The 21,029-nt window shown below is 35.0% G+C and overlaps 1 protein-coding gene across 1 annotated transcript in view; it reads left to right on the forward strand.

Annotated features, from left to right (window-relative positions):
* Positions 1 to 16,657, forward strand: part of PIGX (phosphatidylinositol glycan anchor biosynthesis class X) — a 36,018-nt gene extending 19,361 nt beyond the window's left edge. Inside the window, exons 5-8 of the mRNA XM_019448090.2 lie at positions 362 to 503; positions 9,345 to 9,558; positions 11,971 to 12,071; positions 15,512 to 16,657. Coding sequence (XP_019303635.2) covers positions 362 to 503; positions 9,345 to 9,558; positions 11,971 to 12,071; positions 15,512 to 15,655 — 601 coding nt within the window. The 3' untranslated portion in view covers positions 15,656 to 16,657. The remainder of the gene's footprint in view (positions 1 to 361; positions 504 to 9,344; positions 9,559 to 11,970; positions 12,072 to 15,511) is intronic.
* The last annotated feature ends 4,372 nt before the right edge of the window (positions 16,658 to 21,029 follow it).

Below are 21,029 nucleotides of genomic sequence, written 5' to 3' on the forward strand. Positions count from 1 at the left end.
CAAGGTTCATTTTTTTTCTGTGTAGATTTCTTGTTTCAGTACTACTTGTTGAAAAGACTCTCCTTTTCCTATCAAATTATATTGGCACCTTTATTGCCTATAAACGTGTGTGTCTGTTTTTGGACTCTATTTCTTTCCATTGATCTTTGTTTTCATACTAATACTGTACTGTGGCTTATGACATAAATTCATAAACGATCTCATGAGTGGTTCTGACATGATATAAATACTTCATTTGACTTTATGATTTTCTGAAAAATGAATTTGAAATGCAGTGTTTTTACTAATTCGAATGTAATGTTATGCTATTTCATTTAACAATTGAATGGAGAGATTTATTTTAAATGTACTTATCTTACAGAGACCTCTTAATAAAAGTGAAATTTGGAGAAAGCCTTGAGGACTTACAGACCTGCCGACTCTTAATTAAACAGTACATTCCATCAGGACTTTTTGTGGATCCATATGAGTTGGCTTCATTACGAGAGAGAAACATAACAGAGGTATAACTATTAGAGAATTTTTTTGAGAGAGAAATTATTTTAGGGATGCTATAATTTGGATTAAGGAAAAATAATAGACAAAGCAACATTGTACTCTTTATTCATTTTGTTAAAGCATATAAAGTAATTTCTTTTAGGTAGGATAGGAATATTCTTTAAAAAATGAGTGATATGTGTCAAACTTGTCAGTAATAAACCAACTAAACTGAACTAGTTAAATGCTTTTTGTCAGATTGGCTCCTAGTTTAGTGACTATTATATGTTTTTGTGAAGATTAATGATTAATAAATACTGCTTCAGCATTTAACAGTATCGTTAGAGTGACATATACCCTAACATCTGTATAATTCGAATGTGGGAGGATATTGGATATCTATATGCCAGATATCTTCTTTTTTTTTTTTTTTAAGGAAGCAAGGTATATTAAGCATTAGAGAAATATGATGTCCCATACCTTCTGCACAGATCAATCTTTATAAAAACCCTAGAAGTATTATCTTTCCACTTTATAGATAAGGAACCTGAGGCACAAAGAGGCCAAGTAACTTATCCAGGATCACACAGGTAAATGGAAGAGCCAAGAGATAAATCCAGGATTGTCTAATTGCAAAGTTGTTGCTCTTTCCAGAAATGAATCTTATTCCTTAGTTAATGGTTTCCTTAACTTTTGGTAAGAATTACTTGGGGCTGCTTTTTGTGCAGATTATGTCTTTCTGGGAAATCTTAATTCAGTAGATCTAGATTGGACCAAAAATCTGTTTTTAACAACTCAGATGATTCCTATTAAGAAATTTTGGGAAATCTTTGTTCGTAAGATTATAATCTCTATATAAATATAGGAAAGGTAAAATAAATATACTATACTTGGAGTCATATATAATGACATTTTATTTCTAATTGTGGTTTAGGCCAGTTTCTTCATCTGTTTTAATTACTTAAATTTCTTCTTGAATAGGTAATTATATTCTCATGGTTCAATATTCAGGAGGTATGAAAAGGTGTATAATGATGAACTTCCACCTCTCTCAACCCCCATTCACGAAATTTCTTCCTGTGTTCTGTTTTTTTTGCACATATATAACAGTTTAGATACACATGTTCACATATATGGCAGTGTCAGTACATATACACATGTGGAAAGACCTCATTGCTTTTTTCCTCATCTGTTTCCTTCACTGAGTCATGAATTTTGAATGAGGCTTTTGAAATTTTAATAATAGGTTTCAAATTTAAACGCAGTTCTTGGCTTGTAGTGACATGGATTGGAATCATATTTAAATTTCCGTAATAAAATTGCCTACCATGTTTTAAGAAAATGGAATTATTTTTGCACAGGAGTGCCCAAAAAGAGGTCACATGCACACCCTCTTGGTAGGGATGAGATTGGGGTATGTGCAGATGATTGTAGCAAGAAAACTGGGCAGGAACAGGATGCCACTCTGGATTGATTGACAAGTTTCTCTTTATCTTGATTTTCTGTTTCCTTTTTTTTTTTTTTTTTTTTTTTGGAGAGAGAGTGAGTGAGCTAGTGGCAGAGAAAGGGAGAGAGAGAGAGAGTCCCAAAGCGGGGCTTGAGCTCACCCCAGGCAGGGCTTGAGCTCACCCAACATGGGGCTCAAGCTTATGAACCATGAGACCATGACCTGGGCCAAAGTCAAATGCTTAGCCAACTGAGCCACCCAGGTGCTCCTTGTTTCCTAATTTTCTAATCCCTAATTATAAGACTTTTAAGTGAATTTGCTTTTTCATTTGGTAATTTCTAGAAAAATAGATGTCTCATTTGTGACACATAGCTAATTGGAAGTTGATTTCCTGATATATGAGATGTTATTTCCTTCTGCCTAGCTGGGTTGAGACTGTGGCCCAATTATTTGTGCAGAGAAACTCTGTCACAAGAAGTGGTATTAAATGATGAGTATAACTGGATAGAAGTTAATTTATATGTAGTAAATGATCAATGCTTATATATTTAGATAGAGATCTTGACTGTTCCATGAGATAAAATGTGTGACTGCAGCAAATAGAACAGTGGGTTCAAATTAAATGAGTGATGTGTGGCAACAAAATGTTTTGTAAGGAGTTTGTGATGGTTTATCAGCAATTTGAAAATAAAGACAAGCTTTAAATAGGTACATTGGATAAGGCACATCAAATGAATCTCATTTCATTTTTAGATAGGGCTATTAGATGTACTTAATCAAAATCTTTCACATTCTTTGAAAACAGCATAATATTAGATTGAAACATATGAAATTGCTGTTCTTTAGATCAAAATGGAAATGCTGTGTTTTTGAAATCATAAGTTTTACTCAATCAAAATATGTAGTATTAGGTTCTATGCCCTGACCAAGTTGGAGGACAGCGACCAGATATACTGTCTCACATGAAACAACCAAGAAATAGACAAAATATATGAAATGATGGAAAAGATCATTGACTATCAGACAATGAGGGCAGTGATATGTGAGGTAATTGGGCAATTAATAAGGTGAGCTTTACAACCATCCCAGCTTATTGCTTTGGAGAGTTTTCAGACTATAGCATAGGGAGCAGGAACCCAAGCAGAACCTGGTAGACTTCTTGAATTGAGGAGATGAAGGTGAGATTCTGGGGAGACCGAGGTCAGCAGAATTCACAAGACAGCATGGTAGAGAGGAGAGAATTGCATAGAGACAACTCCAGAGATCCATAAAAGATTCCCCTCAAGTACATAGTTGAGTAGTGATTAGTGCATGCATGTGAGGAAACTACTTGCTGCTGGGAAAAGAACCGTATGAAAAAATTAGAGGTTATAGTGTCTGGTACTCGCATAAGGCCAGTAGTAGTGTCTGCTCCCAGCAACCAGGCTAGGAACAGCCTCCTGATTCACTGGGCATTAGATAGAGTAAATAGAAGAAATTTTACTCAGTAGTGGGAGATACTTAGCCCTAGGCTGAACATTATGGCAGTTCTGTTTAATAAATCTTAAAAGCAAGACCTTCAGAAAACCAAACTGTTTGTACGTGACTTTACTGCATACAAACAAAACTCAAGAATACTTATAGGAATACAGAAGTATCCAGCACCCAATAAGATCAAAATCACAATGTCCTGATTCTAATAAAAAATTAGGAGGTATGAAAAGATGGGGAAAAATATGACCTGTAATGAGATAAATGAATCAATCAAAACCAATCTAGAACTGGCCCAGATAGTAGAATTAACAGACAGGACATGAAAACAGTTATTATAACTGTATTCATATGTTCAAAAAGGTACGTAGAGACGTGGAAGATATATAAGAGGGCAACATTGAACTTGTGAAGAAAGTAATGGCATTCAAGGATTGCAGAAAAATTAATAAACTTGAAAACATAGTAATAGAAACCACAAAAAATATAAAACAGATTAAAAAATAGAAATGTAAAAAGTAAATGGAGCAGTAGTGAGTTGTGGGACAACTTCAAATGGCCTACTGTCCTGTGATTGAACTATCTTGAAGGGAAATCTCTACCCCATATTCCTTGCAGCATTATTTACAGTAGACAAGCTATGGAAACAACCTAAGTGTCCATCAACAGATGAATGGATAAAGAAAATGTGTGTGTGTGTGTGTGTGTGTGTGTGTGTGTGTACACACACACACACACAATGGAATGTTACCTATAAAAAAGAAGAAAATCCTGCCTTTGCATCAACACACATGAACCTTGAGTGCATCATGCTAAGTGAAATAAGTCAGAGAAAGACAAATCTCACTTATATGTGGAATCTAAAAAAAACTGAACTCAGATTGGTAGACTGGTGGTGGTTGCCAGGAGCAAGAGTGTGGGAGGAATAGGTGAAGGTGGTCAAAGAGTACAAACATCTAGTTATAAGATGAGTAAGTTCTGGGAACTAGTGTAGAGTATGGTGACTGTAGTTAACAATAATGTATATTTGAAAGTTAACAGAAAAGAGTATACTTTAAGATTTTTCATTGGGGGCGCCTGGGCTGGCTCAGTTGGTACAAAATGTGACTTTTAAGTTTATTTATTTTGAGAGAGAAAGAAAGCATACGTGGGGGAGGGGCAGGGAGAGGGAGAGAGAGAGAATCCCAAGCAGGCTCTGCACTGTCAGCACGGAGCCCAACTCAGGGTTTGACCTCATGAACCATGAGGTCATGACCAGAGCCAAAGTGGGATGCTTAACTGACTGAGCCATTCAGGCACCCAGGAATAGATCATTAAAAAAATGTACGGTTAGAATTAACATCTCAGTGTCAGAAAAGTATTATACCTTTAATTTTTATAAAGTTTTACATTTGTAGATTGTAGAAGTTGTTCAAAGCTACCACTTACTATGCCTTAATTGAGAAGTTTTTTTGAAGAGCTCTAGTTCATGAGAGAAAGATATGGCAAATGTTATTGATATGGCACAATTTCATAGCTTAATTCATTTAACTTAGCTGCAGTGGTTTGTGACATATGTAGTCACATGACAACACTCAACTATTGTCATGAAAGAGTATAGATCCATGTCTGTTAACCAGTGTATGCTCCTTTTGGATTAATGTTTGATGTATAATTTCAGTTTTTTGATAATACGTTATTGCTATTTTATCTGCAGTGAAAATGGAATAACAAAATATTTTTTGCAGATCAGTATATAGTCACTAGGCTTTTGGGGGTTGCACTGATAGTTTAGGCACATATTTGGGAAATCTAGCATCCATCCATTGTTCAGATTACTTTTGATTGTCAGGTTATGATATCCAAAAATATTTTTCTCTTGTTTTACATCTAAAGTGATATACACACCTCCAGCTGTCTGAGGTTTTGGTTACCTGTCAATGCATGTACCTACTTGTACAATTTTTTCCCTTTCCATGTTGTAGGTCGGTTTTAAGAAACTCCTAGCCCAAACTCCTAAATCACCTCTAAGACCTAAGTTGTTGTTTATGGGTTAGCTTGTGTTGATTCTTAATTGATCTTGGTTTAAAATGGATTTAGGTCTTTGTTGAAGTTCGTGTAAAAAAAAAAAAAAAAGATTCTCATTCTAAGAATTGAGATACAATTCAAATCACAAAATTCACCCTTTTGAAATATACAAGTTAGTAGTTTTTAGTATATTCATAAAATTGTACAACCATCACAACTATTCTAGAATATTTTCATTATTTTCCAAGAAACCCTTAAAAGGCTAACTTTTGAGTTTCAATGCCTAGTGTAAAAGTTTTTGAACCGTTACCAAATAACTCTTCAACCAACAGAGCCCTCTCTGAAGGCCAAATTGTTATTTCTTCCTGCCTCATTTTCATTATATCCCAGTTTCAATGCACGTTTTAAAAATTTTCAATTCGGAGAACTTACCATATATTTATTTCTATGGGAAAAATAATAAGTAAAAAAACAATATTTAGAGAAGTTGAAGATCATCGTGCCATCATAAATTCTAAGTATCACAATCAGGAATATACTTTATATCAGTTTTACTTATGCTTAATTTTCAGCTACAGGCATATCTCATTTTACTGTGCTTCACTTTACTGTACTTCACAGATACTGTGTTTTGTTACAAATTGAAGGTTTGTAGCAACTCTGTTCAAGCCTATCGACATCATTTTTCTTTTACTTTTTTTTTTTTTAACGTTTATTTATTTTTGAGACGGAGAGAGACAGAGCATGAACGGGGGAGGGTCAGAGAGAGAGGGAGACACAGAATCTGAAACAGGCTCCAGGCTCTGAGCAGTCAGCACAGAGCCCAACGCGGGGCTTGAACTCAACAGACCGCGAGATCATGACCTGGGCTGAAGTCGGACGCCTAACCGACTGAGCCACCCAGGTGCCCCTCAACATCATTTTTCTAACAGCGTTTGCTCACTTCATGTCTCAGTATCACATTTTGGTAATAATATTTTTAACTTTTTTATTATTATATTTGTTATGGTGATCTGTGATCAGTGATTATAACTTGCTGAAAGTGTAGATGCTGGTTAGCATTTTTTAGCAACAAAATATCTTTAAGGCATGTACATTGGGGTTTTTTTTAAGGCATAATGCTATTGCACACTTAATAGATTACAATGTAGTATAAGCATAACTTTTATTTGCATTGAGAAGCCAAAGGATTCATTTGATTTGCTTTATTGTGGTGATCAAGAACCAAACCCACAGTATCTCTAAAGAATGGCTGTATTAAATATTAGTTTTTTTGTTTAGTTTAACCTAATTGAATAAGGGAGTCCGTGTGACCTGGCTTTGAATCTTGGCTCCTCTACTTATTCTTTATATTGTTTATTCACTCAGATACTTTGTTTGCTCATTTATATAATAAGGCTAATAGTTCCTACCAGATAGGGTTCTTGTGAAAATTAAAGGAGATAATGTATATAAACCACTTAATGAAATACCTGTCAACATAGTAACTACTCAAAGAAAGATATGTTTATTATTATCATGTCATACATACATAAGATAGATAGAAGGGGTGCCTGGGTGGCTCATCGGTTAAGCATCTGACTTTGGCTCAGGTCATGATCTCACAGCTCGTGAGTTCAAGCCCCGTGTCAGGCTTTGTGCTGACAACTCAGAGCCTGGAGCCTGCTTCAGATTCTGTCTCCCTCTCTCTCTCTATCCCTCCCTCATTTGCTCTGTCTCTCTCTCAAAAATAAATAAACACATTTAAAAAAATTTTTTTAAAGATAGATAGAAAATAAGATGTTCATAAGATAAGATAGAAAATTTTGGGCTGTTTTTTTATTTACACTTAGTTGTATCCAAGGAGAGTTCATTAATAAATTTCTAGCAGGAGGTCTCTAGTAATATTCCTTAGGACTTTGCTCTTGATCCTCCTGGTCAATGTTTTTATCCTTAAGTGAAAATACAGAAGACATAGTTACCAAATTCATAAATGTTACATAAATGTTGGTTGACAGGTTGAATTTCAATTAAATCTCAACATCCTGGAAAAAATAGACTGTAGCCAGGAAGATAAAATTTAATAGAGATAAATCTAGGCCCTTCATTTAGTTAGTAATAAGTCAATTATTTGAAAAAATAGTATGGGAGTTTCTTGAATGTTTTTGCAAAATTTTCAAATGAAAGATATAGGGATGAATAGGTGGAACACAGACAGGGTCAGCGAAACTACTTTGTAGGATGCTGTAATGGGAATTTATGTCCTTTTACATTTGTCAAAACACATAGAATCTACAACATAAAGATTGAACCCTAACTTAAATGATGGGCTTTAATTTGTCAAAACCGGCTTATCAATTGTAACAAATGTACCATACTAATGTTAATAGTAGAGAAAACTGTAGGGTGGGGGGTGATACATAGAGATGCTGTATTTTCTGCTCTGTTTTCCTGTAAACCTGAAACTGCTCTGAAAAATAGTCTTAATTTTTTAAAAAAGTACATATATCTTCTATATATGGATATATATCTCACTGAAATAAGGCTGCTAAAATAATCTTACAATTTTTGACTGAAAGTAATATTGCTACTATATACCCTGAGTGTTTCTAAAGGTAACTAATATGATGAATGATTCGGAAACCATATCATGAGAAACCAAGAAAGCTATGAATGTTTCTCTGAGGAGGAGAAAATTTAGTGGAAATGTTTGAGGGACCCTTAGTGAAATAGGGAACAGTTTTATTGTAGGTATTGTAAGCAAGGACAGTTGTGAATGTTATATACCAGAGCATCAAATTTCTACGCATAAAAAAAGAATCACCTAAAAAAAAAAAAAGAAAAGAATAACCTTTTAACAGTAGATAAAATGAGATGACTTAAAGCAATAAGCTTCCTTTTAGTCATTGAGAGTATTCAAGCAGTGACTGGATCCTTGAACAATGCTCTCATTGGGACAGTGGTTTAATTTGATCACCTTTAAAGTTCATTATGACTGATAAGATTATATAACTCCTTGGCTTTTGCCAGTGAGTTGTTTTTTTCTTATTCCTGTGATAATCAGAGAAGGAAAAACATGTGAAAAAATAAAGTACTTGGTGCTTCCATCAAACAGGAGAATTAGGATGTTTGCCATGATGGGAAGAAGTTAATTCTGTTTTTTTCTCTGAGATGTATCTGGGCTTCACATAGAGAATCTAGAGACAAGTTGTATGTGTGTAGGTCTGTACACACACATACACACACACTCACAGATTATGTATAGAGTGCCTATATATGTGTACATATATGTGCATGTGTATATGTGTGTTTATACATAAATGTGTGTGGATGGATATATATACACACACAAACATTATAATTCAGGACTAATTTCGGCAACATATGCATTTTTACTTTTGGTGTAGAATATCTATTTTAAATTGTTTTTTACCATATTTTTTTAAAGAAGCATTTACTATTTTTCTATTAACTTTTTATACCAAATATGGAAAGAGTGCTGACTTTTGCTTTGACTTCCTGACCACAGTACTCTGTCTTACTCACTGCCATCTTAACTTCTCTGAAGAACAGGAAATTACCAGAATGATAGCAATCATTTCAACCCAATACTGGGTTAACTGTTTTTGTCATAGTTTTCATACTTATTAAATGCTATATTCCCAGAATTTCTCTTTTTTTGGTACCTGTTTTGTCACCCAAGCAAGGTTGATAAAGAAACTACAAATAAATAATTTTTATTATGGGGAAAGTTCACACCCTAGAGTATAATTTCCTCAGTTTACTTTTAGTAAACAAACTTTTAGAGCACATCTTGTGTTTTGCGGATGGCATGGAATGGAAATTGTTTATAAGGGGGGGATTAGACATTTCTGTTCATCTGTATAGCAATCTTCTGGTTTTATTTATTGATCTTCCTCATTCATTTCTTCTTCTGGATTAATATTTGCTGTTTTTTTGACAGGCAGTGATGGTTTCAGAAAATTTTAATATAGAAGCTCCCAATTATTTGTCCAAGGAATCTGAAGTTCTAATTTATGCCAGACAAGATTCACAATGCATCGATTGTTTCCAAGCTTTTTTGCCTGTGCACTACCGCTATCATCGGCCACATAGTAAAGATGGAGAAACCGTTATTGTGGTCAATAACCCTGATTTACTAATGTATTGTGACCAAGGTGAGGGTTGCAAGCCTTTTCTGAAGGTTGAAAATAAAAGTAAAGATGTGGTGGCAAGTCTGAAGTCAAGGGCAAGGATGACAAAAGCATGTTTCTTTTTTCTTTTTAATTTTTTGATTGTAAAATAAACCATAGATATAGAAAAACTTCACAAATAAATAGTAAATTATTATAAGGCAAATACCCTTGTAATTACCTCCCAGGTCAAGAAATAGAACTTCACCAGTCACCCTAGCAGCAGCTCTGTGTGTCCTGTCTCAATCATTGCTTCCTCCTTTCCTCTAAAACTAACCTACTATCCTGACTTTTAATCACTTCCTTATGTTTCTTTATACTTTTTTTTCACCCAAGTGGGCATTCTTAGAGAATAAAGCTTCATCTTTTCCATTTAAATAAATGTATTACCGTTAAATCTCTTAATTTACAGATTCCTCCTCTTTCCCTTTCTTTTTTTGAAAATTCCCTTTTTGAGGAGCACCTGGCTGGCCCAGTCAGTAGAGCATGAGACTCCTGGTCTCAAGGTTGTGAGTTCAAGTCCCATGTTGGGCATGGAGCCTACTTAAAACAATAAGTATAAATAAATAAATAAATAAATAAATAAATAAAATAAAATAAAAGTTAAAATAAAATAAAAATTCACCTGTTGAGAAACCTGGATTTCTCATAGTTGGGGTTTTGGTGATTACACATTACACTCATGCTGTTCATCTAGCCTCTGTTTCCTGGAAGTTGGCCACTGGCTCCAGATGTGTGATCAGATTCAGCTTTGATTGTTTTGACAAGACTAGAGGTGGTGGTGTGTTCTTGTATGATTAGGCATATAATGTCTAGTGTATTTCTTTTTTCAGCCATTGATCCTCTGTCCCTTTGCTGCTTTCTGTTTCTTCATGCTGATTTGCAGGACTTGCAACTATTGGTGTTTTGTATCCACTGGCATGGATTTTTGTATTTGGTGGGGATACTTTATCACCTAGTTTTGTTATAAATGTTGGCCATGACTTTTTGGTTTGGGGAATAATTTTTCTCTCTGTTTTACGTTAAAAAATTTTTTTTAAGTTTATTTTATTTTTGAGAGACAGAGCACAACCAGGAGAGGGGCAGAGAGAGAGGGAGACACAGAATCCAAAGCAGGCTCCAGGCTCTGAGCTGTTAGCATAGAGCCCAGTGTGGGGCTCAAACTCATGAACCGTGAGATCATGAGCTGAGTTGAAGTCAGCTGCTCAACCGACTGAACCACGCAGGCGCACCAGTTCTTTCTGTTTTTATGTGTGATTTGTGTAAATTAAAACTATGCTTTCCCCATTTGCAGTCTTCCTAGAATCAAGACTTTAAGAAACTCCTTTCAGATTTTGGCTCTTTGTGTCTCCAAATTTGAGTTGATTGGAATAGTCACAAATTAGTAGAACTAAAGACTGGGAGATTGGAAGTTTTTAATCCTACTCTGCTGCCATCATATTTTTCATGATGAAAAAATAATAAAGTGTTCAATTCTGCTAAATTTGTTCATCCAGCCTAGCTTGCTTTCTTTTAATTACTCTAAAGTTTGAAAAAGTGCCCTTTTTAAAAAATACTTATTTATTTTTGAGAGAGAGTATGAGAGTGGGCAAGAGCACATGTATGGGGAAGAGGCAGAGAGAGCATGGACAGAGGATCCAAAGTGGGCTGCATGCTGACAGCAGAGAGCCCGATGTGGGGCTCAAACTCATGAACTGTGAGATCATGACCTGAGCTGAACTCAACCAACTGAGCCACCCAGGTGCCCCGAAAAAGTGCCCTCTCTTGAGAGAGCATCTAGGATTCTGGTATTGTTCATTGTTTTTGTTTGTTTGTTTGTTTTTAGTCTGAATGCTCTTTTATATGGGCTTGTTTACTCAATGGAAATTTTTTTGGTTATATGCTTAGTATCTATTCATTTTTCTGAATATATGTTATACTTCAAAAAAATTTTTATTATTTATTTATTTATAAATTTTATTTTAGATTGAATGGAGGAGAGGGGCAGAGGGAGAAAGAGAGAATTCCAAGCAGGTTCCATGCTCAGCACAGAGCCCGTTGTGGGCTTCGATCCCATGACCCTGGGATCATGACCAGAGCCAAATCAAGAGTTGAACGCTCAACCAACTGAGCCGCCCAGGTGCCCCTACATTAAATTTTTAAAATGTGGTACCTACTGTAATGGGATTTGTTAAGAAGTCATGCTTAACTTCTGCACAGTCTTAGTAATTTTGTAATTCCTTAGCATCCATGTAGAGCAGGCTGCTAAAATAAAACAGCATGTGATAGATGGATTCAGGTCATGTACATTGTGTATTAAAAGTTTGAATACTGATATCTCAACATGAAAGACTGGCCTCACCTCTATCTAGTCCAGATGCAGGTTTTCTGATATAATGTTCTACCATTTCTTCTCAGAGTTTCCAATTTTGAAATGCTGGGCTCAGTCAGAAGTGGCCGCTCCTTGTGCTTTGAAGAGTAAGGATATCTGCCAATGGAACAATATGAAATATAAACCAGTGAGTTAATAGTTTATGTTGTTTTTAGATCATGCTGCCTCATTTAAAACTCATAATGTTTCTGCCACATTTAAAGGATTAGCATTTTATATTCTACCATAGAAAGCTGTGTTTGGTTGTTCTCAATGTTTCTTTGCTACTAGTGGCAACAGTGGTTCCTCATTAGAGCCAGAATCATTTAATTTGGGGGCCAGATATTAACGTTAGTTCCATGCCTCATTGGTCCAGAGTTTAAGTATAACTAATATGCTTTTTTTTTAATGTTTATTTATTTGGAGAGAAAGGGGGAAGGGGGGGGAGAGAGAGAGAGAGAGAGAGAGAGAGAGAGAGAGAGACATCAAGTGGGGGAAGGGCAGAGAGAGAGAGAGAGAGAGAGAGAGACAGACAGAATCCTAAGCAGGCTCTGTGCTCTGTCAGCACAGAGCCCAATGTGGGGCTCGAACTCACGAACCGTGAGGTCATGACCTGAGCCAAATCAGGAGTTGGATGCTTAACTGACTGAGCCACCCAGTTGCCCCCCCTTTTTTAATGTTTATTTTGAAAGAGACGGAGAGAGACCCAAAATTATAAGATTTATTAATTTTTAAACAACAAAATGAGTTAATTTCACTATATTGCACAGAACAAGTGAAAAAAGGAAAATAAGACTCAAAGTAGTATTTCAACTGTGATAAAGTTTTAGATCATTGTATTGCAATTTGTATATCTAAATCTAGGTCGTTGCTGGCCATTTTTATAGTTTTGACCTCCCAACTTGTTTTCAGCTAATAAATTAGGTTAAGTATTCATACTTCATTAACTTTGGCTTTGTCTAAGGAGTGTACAGTTTTCTATTTACCTTTAGTTAACATGGTCTACTTCTTTCCTCTCTTCGGAGTGAGTAGTTTTATATAATCCATCTCTTTTCTTTCTCTTTTTTTTTTTTTTCCTGTCCTTTCCTTCCTCTTTTATGGGCTGCATTTTAACTGATGGTTGTAATAACTGTGTTTCTCTTTGTCTCTAATTCTCTTTAAGGCCTGCTTGCTTTGGTTGAGTAGCACAATCTGTGCCATCGCTTTCACAATTTACTTTTACAAGGAGTCAAATGGATTTGCAACCGAAGTAAAGTAAATTTAAAATATTAGGTAGCCTGTGAGTCAGATAAACATAAAGCAGATTTGTTCATATGTTCAATTGTGGATATTTAAATTCGAAGTATTTTCCTTGGAGTTGTGCTTTGAAGTCTGTCTACCAGCTAGCTGAGAAAATAACTACTTAGAGTGCAGGCTTACTGCAAAGCACTGCTATTTTGTTGTGGAGAACTCTCTTAGAACTGACAGTTGGTGAGATGCATGACTGTGCCAATATCTTTTGCAATGTAGAGTTGCTTTTGAGTAGATTTCCATTACCATATGGAACCCAAATTTTTTTTCAAACTCTAAAATATATCTGGAGCATTACATTTGATTTTTTAAATGTGAATTAAGAGTATAATCAGTGTTTATTTATGATTTATTAATTTAAGGGGCGCCTGGGTGGCTCAGTCAGTTGAGCGCCGGCTTCAGCTCAGGTCATAATCTCACAGTTCATAAGTTCGAGTCCGCATCGGGCTCTGTGTTGACAGCTCAGAGTCTGTAGCTTGCTTTGGATCCTCTGTCTCCCTCCCTCTCTGCCCCTCCCTTGCTCATGCTCTGCCTTTCTCTCTCTCAAAAATAAAATAAACATTAAAAAAATTAAAATATTGGTAGTGTGTTGGGAATGCAAGCTGGTGCAGCCACTCTGGAAAACAGTATGGAGGTTCCTCAAAAAACTAAAAACAGAACTACCCTACGACCCAGCAATTGCACTACTAGGCATTTATCCAAGGGATTCAGGTGTGCTGTTTCGAAGGGACACATGCACCCCAATAATTTATAGCAGCACTATCAACAATAGCCAAAGTATGGAAAGAGCCCAAATGTCCATTGATGGATGGATGGATAAAGAAGATGTGGTATATATATATATATATATATATATATATATATATATATATATACATACATTGGAGGTATATATATACTTGGCAATCAAAAAGAATGAAATCTTGCCATTTACAACTACGTGGATGGAACTGGAGGGTATTATGCTAAGTGAAATTAGTCAGAGAAAGACAAAAATCCTATGACTTCACTCATATGAAGACTTTAAGAGACAAAACAGATGAACATAAGGCAAGGGTAACAAAAATAATATAAAAACAGGGAGGGGGACAAAACAGAAGAGACTCATAAATATGGAGAACAAACAGAGGGTTACTGGAGGGGTTGTGGGAGGGGGGAAGGGTTAAATGGGTAAGGGGCATTAAGGAATCTACTCCTGAAATCATTGTTGCACTATATGCTAACTAATTTGGATGTAAATTTAAAAAAATAAATAAATAAAATGCAGTTCAAACTTCAAAAAAAATATTGGTAGTGTGCATTGCTACAAAATAAGTAATTACCTTATTAAAACATTTTGAATTCAGTTCTTTTAGACCATGTAACTTGAAATAAGAGGTCATAATTAAGCCCTTTGAATGTGTGTGTGTGTGTGTTTGTGTGTGTGCATGTGTGTGTGTTAGTATTGCTTGTTTATATATACCAGAAAAATAGGTGACCATTACTACAGTGGTGATCTATACACTAAGGCTTGTTGGTTTAAGACACCATTTTTTTGGTAGGGTGGCTTTGTTACAGATTATGTTGGTAACTTTTTTTTAATTTGAAGTTATAATCCAGATATTTATAAAAAGAAACCAAAAATAAAAGTATTCCCAAGGTACCTAAATTTTAATATTTTTAAAAACTATTTTAACCTATAAAATTTACTAGAGTTTCTAATTGAACCTCTTTATCTTCAAAACCAAATAGAAAATAGAAACTAAGTTGAACATAGAACTTTTGTATTACAGGTTAGTAGGACAACAGATTTGATGTTGTACCAATAAAAGACCCATTCAATTGTGTAATTTGTGAATAACAGACTTTTAAAAGCTATTTTGGTGGAAGAAATAAAAAAACAGGAGTAAATGCATACTTAGCTTTATTGTTTTAATGTTTTTTCTTTAGGGCTTTAACTGTGAGAGAATTCTGTATTCTAATAGGAAACAGAGTAAGAGGAAGTAAATGTTTATATTGATTACAGAGGTGATGATGGGAGATAGCATCTGCAGAAAGCAGAAAAAGTCAAAACTAAGGAGAATTTAAGGATTATTGTGGGGATTGAGTCTGATTCTGTTATATTAAATAAAATGTTGAATACAAAAGAATCATTCAAATAGTAATGTTACATGTAGTGTAGCACTGGCTGGAAGATATTTAAAAGAAACAAATTAAATTAAAAAATTAAAGAAATTGTGGTTTCACCTTAAGGTGTGCATTTTAAATATCTCTAACTTCTCTCTCTTTCTTTCTCTCTCTCTCTCTCTCTCTCTATAGGTATATAAGAATGTGACTCTACAGGTTCCAGTGGGACTGACTATACATACCTCTTTAGTATGTTCTGTCACTCTGCTCATTACCATCCTGTGTTCTACTTTGATCCTTGTGGCTGTTTTCAAATATGGCCATTTCTCCCTATAAGTTTTACCGAGTTAAGTGCTTTCCATAAACCTAAATAAGACCTATTTACTTGTGACTAGAAGTGTTCTTCTAGAATTATGTCACTATTTTTGTCTTCATTTATGACTAAAATTATGTCTACTAGAGGAAATTTTGGATCATTTTCAACTAATTCCAAAATTTAGTGCTCTGTTGTATAGACCTTTGGTAATCTTCAAGCTAGTGCCAATAGAGGAAACTTAGTTTCGTTAAATTAATATTTATTTTGTGACAAGTGATTTTATCTTCATTTCTTTTACAAAAATGGGTACTTTATGTATTAGAGACAAATTCTCATTGTGAATAGAAACATTTAAATTTCAGCTAAAAATTGAGAAAATCATTATAAATAAGAATAAAATATTTTGGATGAATCAGTTTATTTAAACGTAAATTTTATGAGAATATTAAAGTTACTTATCCAGAGTTTAAAGAAAATAAAGTAGGAGAGCTAAGAAATTATTCATATCAAAATTGATTATTCCTTAAAGCAATTCCACACTTCTTTTATATTTTATTATACTCTTCTGAGTATATGAATTTACAAAGGGCTTAATGAAACTACGTACTAAGATCTAGTTTTGATTTAGTACTGAATTTGTCAAGAAGACAATTCAGATTGTCATTTTAAAGAGTATATTTTATTAAGTTGTACCTGTACAAAAAATCTTTTTTGCATCTTCAGTGATTTTTTTTAAACAAAAGCTCTTGATGTACTGTTTTGCTTGGGAAAAAAAGTAGAAAATAAAGTAAGTGCCATAAGCTAGTTAAAAAATAAAAAGGCAAGCATGTTCTTCTGTTTATTTAGGGCAGTGCATTTAGGACAAGCATATTCCGAAACAGAAGCCAATAAACCAGGGTATGTTGGCAATGTTTGTTTTATATAGAGTAATGGAATGATAAACATTTATATATATCACTGCTTAATTTCCTAAAACATTCTGGTGTTTTTATAGGAATAAATCGTTTGTATTTTGACATGTATGACTTGACCAGTCAAAATAGTTCTTTTTAAAGGTGTGTTTAAGAACTTAAATATTGAAAAAAGCAACCAAGTGCCATAAAACAGAAATATTAGAGATCGATAAAATTTCAACCCGGTCTAATTTTATACTTGTTTAATGTTTTCTTATAAGAAAGAACTCCATGCTTTTTACAAGCATTTCTTTCATACTGGGATTTATATAGTGGCATTGAAGTAAAATTATATGTCAGTCAAAATTCAGTAACATCAACAGACAACATTTTGAAATATGGAGAGGGGAACATGGTACCTCTTAAGAGTATATGTGGAGTAGAGGGCAGAGTGTACATATATCTTTATTTTCTTTTGCATATTAGCACCAAGTTTCATCAGTATTTAAACAAGTTTTCAAGTTAATATTTGAGATGGTGGTTTGGAACATGTTTCAGCCACTTACGTATTTATACAGGTATTCAGAAGTGTAATAAAAATGTGAAAGGAAGTGAAGAGTACTTTCATATGACTCTTCTTGCCTAATAAGTGGTTGCTAATGACATTACTTTTGATACAGTGGAACATTTCTGGTTTTGAACTCTTTATATTATCTTCTTTGGATGCTTAAAAAATGAGTAAGCACTTTATTTTTTGTAATTAAAAAAATTTTTTTAAATTAAGCTCTGTTCCCAAGGTGGGGCTTGAACTGAGGTTGAGAGTCACATGCTCTGTCTACTGAGCCAGCTAGGTACCCCTAAGCACTTTATTTTATTTATTTGTTTGTTTGTTTGTTTTTATTTTTGAGAGAGTGAGTGAGAGTATAAGAGGAGCAGAGAGAGGGAGAAAGAGAATTGCAAGCAGGCTGTGTGCTGTCAGTGCAGAGTCCAACAGGGGGCTCAATCTCACGACCTGCAAGATCATAACCTGAGCTGAAATCAAGAGTCAGAAGCTTAACCATCAGAGCCACCCAGGAGCCCCTAAGCACTTTACTTTTGTAATCAGTTTTGTAATTCAGTGTATGGTCTTTTTTGTTTAAAGCTAAGAAAATAGGTACTGTCCTATTGGTCATTCTGTTCCAGTATCTGCTCCACTTTTATGGTTTAGTTTTCTTAAAGTAATATGTTCTTTTGGATGAACGTAACAGAGACGTGGGTTACCTCAACTAAGGGTGGTGATGGGGCAGAGATTATTTGAGAGTGTGTGTGTGTGTGTGTGTGTGTGTGTGTGTGTGTGTGTGTGTCTAAGCCACTCTACCAAGAATTTACATTATTTAACTAGATCTCAGGGAAGATGGTATACTATATGACTTGGGAACTGGAAAGATCTATGGCAGCTCTTAATGATTTCAGAATATAATGAGTTTAAGGACTATTCTAGTAAGATATTCTATTTCAAGCTACTCACCTATATTTTCATAATTAGTGCTTATTGGTAAGATGAGATAAATTAGAGGTGACCAACACCTATCTGCATTATCCTCCAAACTTACAAAATATTTGTTTGGCAGGTTGTTGAATGTAGAGTTGAGAGAATGAAATAATGTGGATTAAGTATGTTCTTCAGGATCATCCTAACCAGTGATAGGATGAGTAGGTTTAGCTATCTATCTGATTTGCATCTTAGACCTTACTTCTAGAATCCGTTTCCTCCTGAAGTGTATCTTTTTAATGAGTTCCTTTAGTAGGTCCCTGTTGTTGACAACATTTTTTTTTTTTTTTTTTTTTTTTTTTTTTAGTTTAAGTATAGTTCACACACAATGTTACAGTTAGTTTCAGGTATACAACACAGCTATTCCACAAGTCTATATTTTATGCTATGCTCACAAGTATAGGTACCATTGTCGCAATACAATGCTATTACAATACCAGCAACATTTTTGTTTGATGATATCTGTATTTCACCCTCATATGACCAATAATTTTGCTACACATACACTTCTAAGGTTGGTTATTTTATCTTGGTGTAATATTTTGGTCATCTTGGTAAATATTTTTCCATTGTCAACTGGTACGCATTGTTGCAGTTGAGAAATCTTCAGAAGTTCAATAGTTATTTCTTTGTAGGGTAGGTCTTTTCTTTCTAGTTGCTTTATTTTTGGTATTCTCCAGTTTCATATTGACATGTTTGAAAAGATGTCTTTTCTTTACCCTGGTTGGGCTTCACTTTGCTTCCTGAATCTAAAGGATCTTGTCTTTATTCAGTTCAGGAAAATTCTTGGCCATTATCTCATTATATACTGCCTCTTTTGTCTTCTCTCAGAGTTCTTGCTAAGCATATGATAGACCTTCACAATCCATCCCCATGTCTCTTGATCTTTCTTTCATATTTCCCTTGTCTCTGGGCTATTCTCCATAATTTCTTTAGATCTATGGTCCAGTTTAGTAATTCTCTCTTCAATATATAATCTGCTATTTAACCGAAACATTGGCTTTGATTTCAATTATTAAATTCTTTATTTTTAGAAGTTCTACTTGGTTACTTCTCAAAATTGCCTGGTCACTTCTAAAAAAATACTATCTTGTTTCGGGGCACCTGAGTAGCTCAGTCATTTGAGTGTCTGACTTCAGCTCAGATCATGATCTCATGGTCCGTGAGTTCAAGCTCAGCATCAGGCTTGCTGCTGTCAGCGTAGAGCCCACATTGAATCCTCTGTTCCCCTCCCCATCTTGCATGCTCTCTCTGAAAAATAAACATTAAATAAATAGTATCTTGTTTCTTGCTCCTGTATTATTTTGTTTAATCAGTTTAATAAACTCATTGTCTATTCTGTAACCAATAATTTGACTCTCTAAAGTTCAGACTTCATTATTTTGTTCACAGTTTCTGCTGATTCACTTATGGTGCCTTATTTTCTGAGGTATATTGTAGTTATATTTTGGGTGCTCATATTTAGCTTTTGAAATCCTGTTTATCTTTGGGAATCCTTTGAGTCCTGGGTTAAGAGTGAACCTGTGTGGTGAGGATTTGTATTTGTTTCTTCCAGGCCTCCAAGCACTACCAGCCTGGGACCACTTTCTTGTCCTGAGGTTTCCTGGACAGTATAGGTAATGTCAGTTTGAACTTTCAAACACATGTGAGGGAAAGTTTCTGGTTTTGAATTCTAAAGAGACATTGTTTCCCCCTCCATACCAAGTCCAGACAAACATACTAATGTCTGCTTGTCTCCCAGGGCTGGTGCAGGGGATATTTTTTATCCTCAGTCTATTCTTGGAGGGCATAGCCCTTTGAGTTTCCCAGTCCTATACAGGATCAATGTCCCAGCTCTTTGTACAGCCCAAGGCCTTGTCTTTGCTCTTCTGTCCAGCCAGTAAAAAAACCAAAACAAACAAACAAAAAACAAAAACAACCCAGAAACAAACAAACAAACAAAAAACCATTTTCTGAGATAAGTATATACCCTCAACACAACCATAGCTTCACTGTCCTGCTTACTACTCAGGTTTTTTGCTGTCTCTTTGGGTTGAGTGTGGGGTTTGGAAGACTGTCAGAGGTATTCCTCCTCCTTTCTTGAAAGCTTAGTTATGCCTTCGAAAGGATGTTCTATTTTATCCAGCATTTCGGTGTGTTTAATAATGGGGCTGTTTTTCAGGTTATCTAATAATAGTGTGCCATATTGGTCTTTGATTCCTTTCTCTCTATATCAGTTTGTATTCTACATGTATAGATAAACACAGTCTAGCTACCTTTTTCCAGTTCTGCTTTCTTAGTATCAGTCATGATTACAGCCTTTCTAGTTTATTTCCTTCTATTCTTGCATCTATATACTCTATTCGCCGCATAGCAATCTAGTGATCTGAAAATGTAAGCCAGATAAAATCACTTCCCTGCTTAAAACTCTTTAGTAGCTTCTTGGAATAAATCCAAATTCTTTAGCATGGCATTCAAGATTCTTCTTGACCTGAATCTTGTCTACTCTACTGTTTTATCACAGTACATTACTCTTCTTGCTCTAAGCTCAAGCTACACAGGTCTTCATAACTGACCATAGCAAGTCCTTTTCTCCCTCCTGCCTATAATGCTTTCTCCTAGGGGCTTTTCATAGCTCTCTCCTGTTCTCAGCTTAAATGCCCCCTCCTTAAAGATGCTTTCTCTGGCCACCAGATCCAAAGTAATCTCCCCAGTTGTCTCCTCATACCAGATATCACTAGTTTAATAATTGTGCTTGCATATTTGTAAGCTGCACAAAGGCAAAGTGACTCATGTTCACCCTTGTATCCCTGATACATTTTAGATGCTCAAATGTTTGTAGAGTTACTGAATACAATGATGAGCTCCACTGTGGATAAAACATGAAGGCCTTGATTTCAAGGAGATGGGACTTATTTTAGCAGCAAGACATAGTAAGAGTTTGTAAGTAAAATGCAAATGGGTAATGGATGAGTTCCCAGAAACAAATGT

Source organism: Panthera pardus, unplaced genomic scaffold (assembly GCF_024362965.1).
Source record: "Panthera pardus isolate Hobbes unplaced genomic scaffold, ASM2436296v1 HiC_scaffold_16, whole genome shotgun sequence".
Classification (NCBI taxonomy): domain Eukaryota; kingdom Metazoa; phylum Chordata; class Mammalia; order Carnivora; family Felidae; genus Panthera; species Panthera pardus.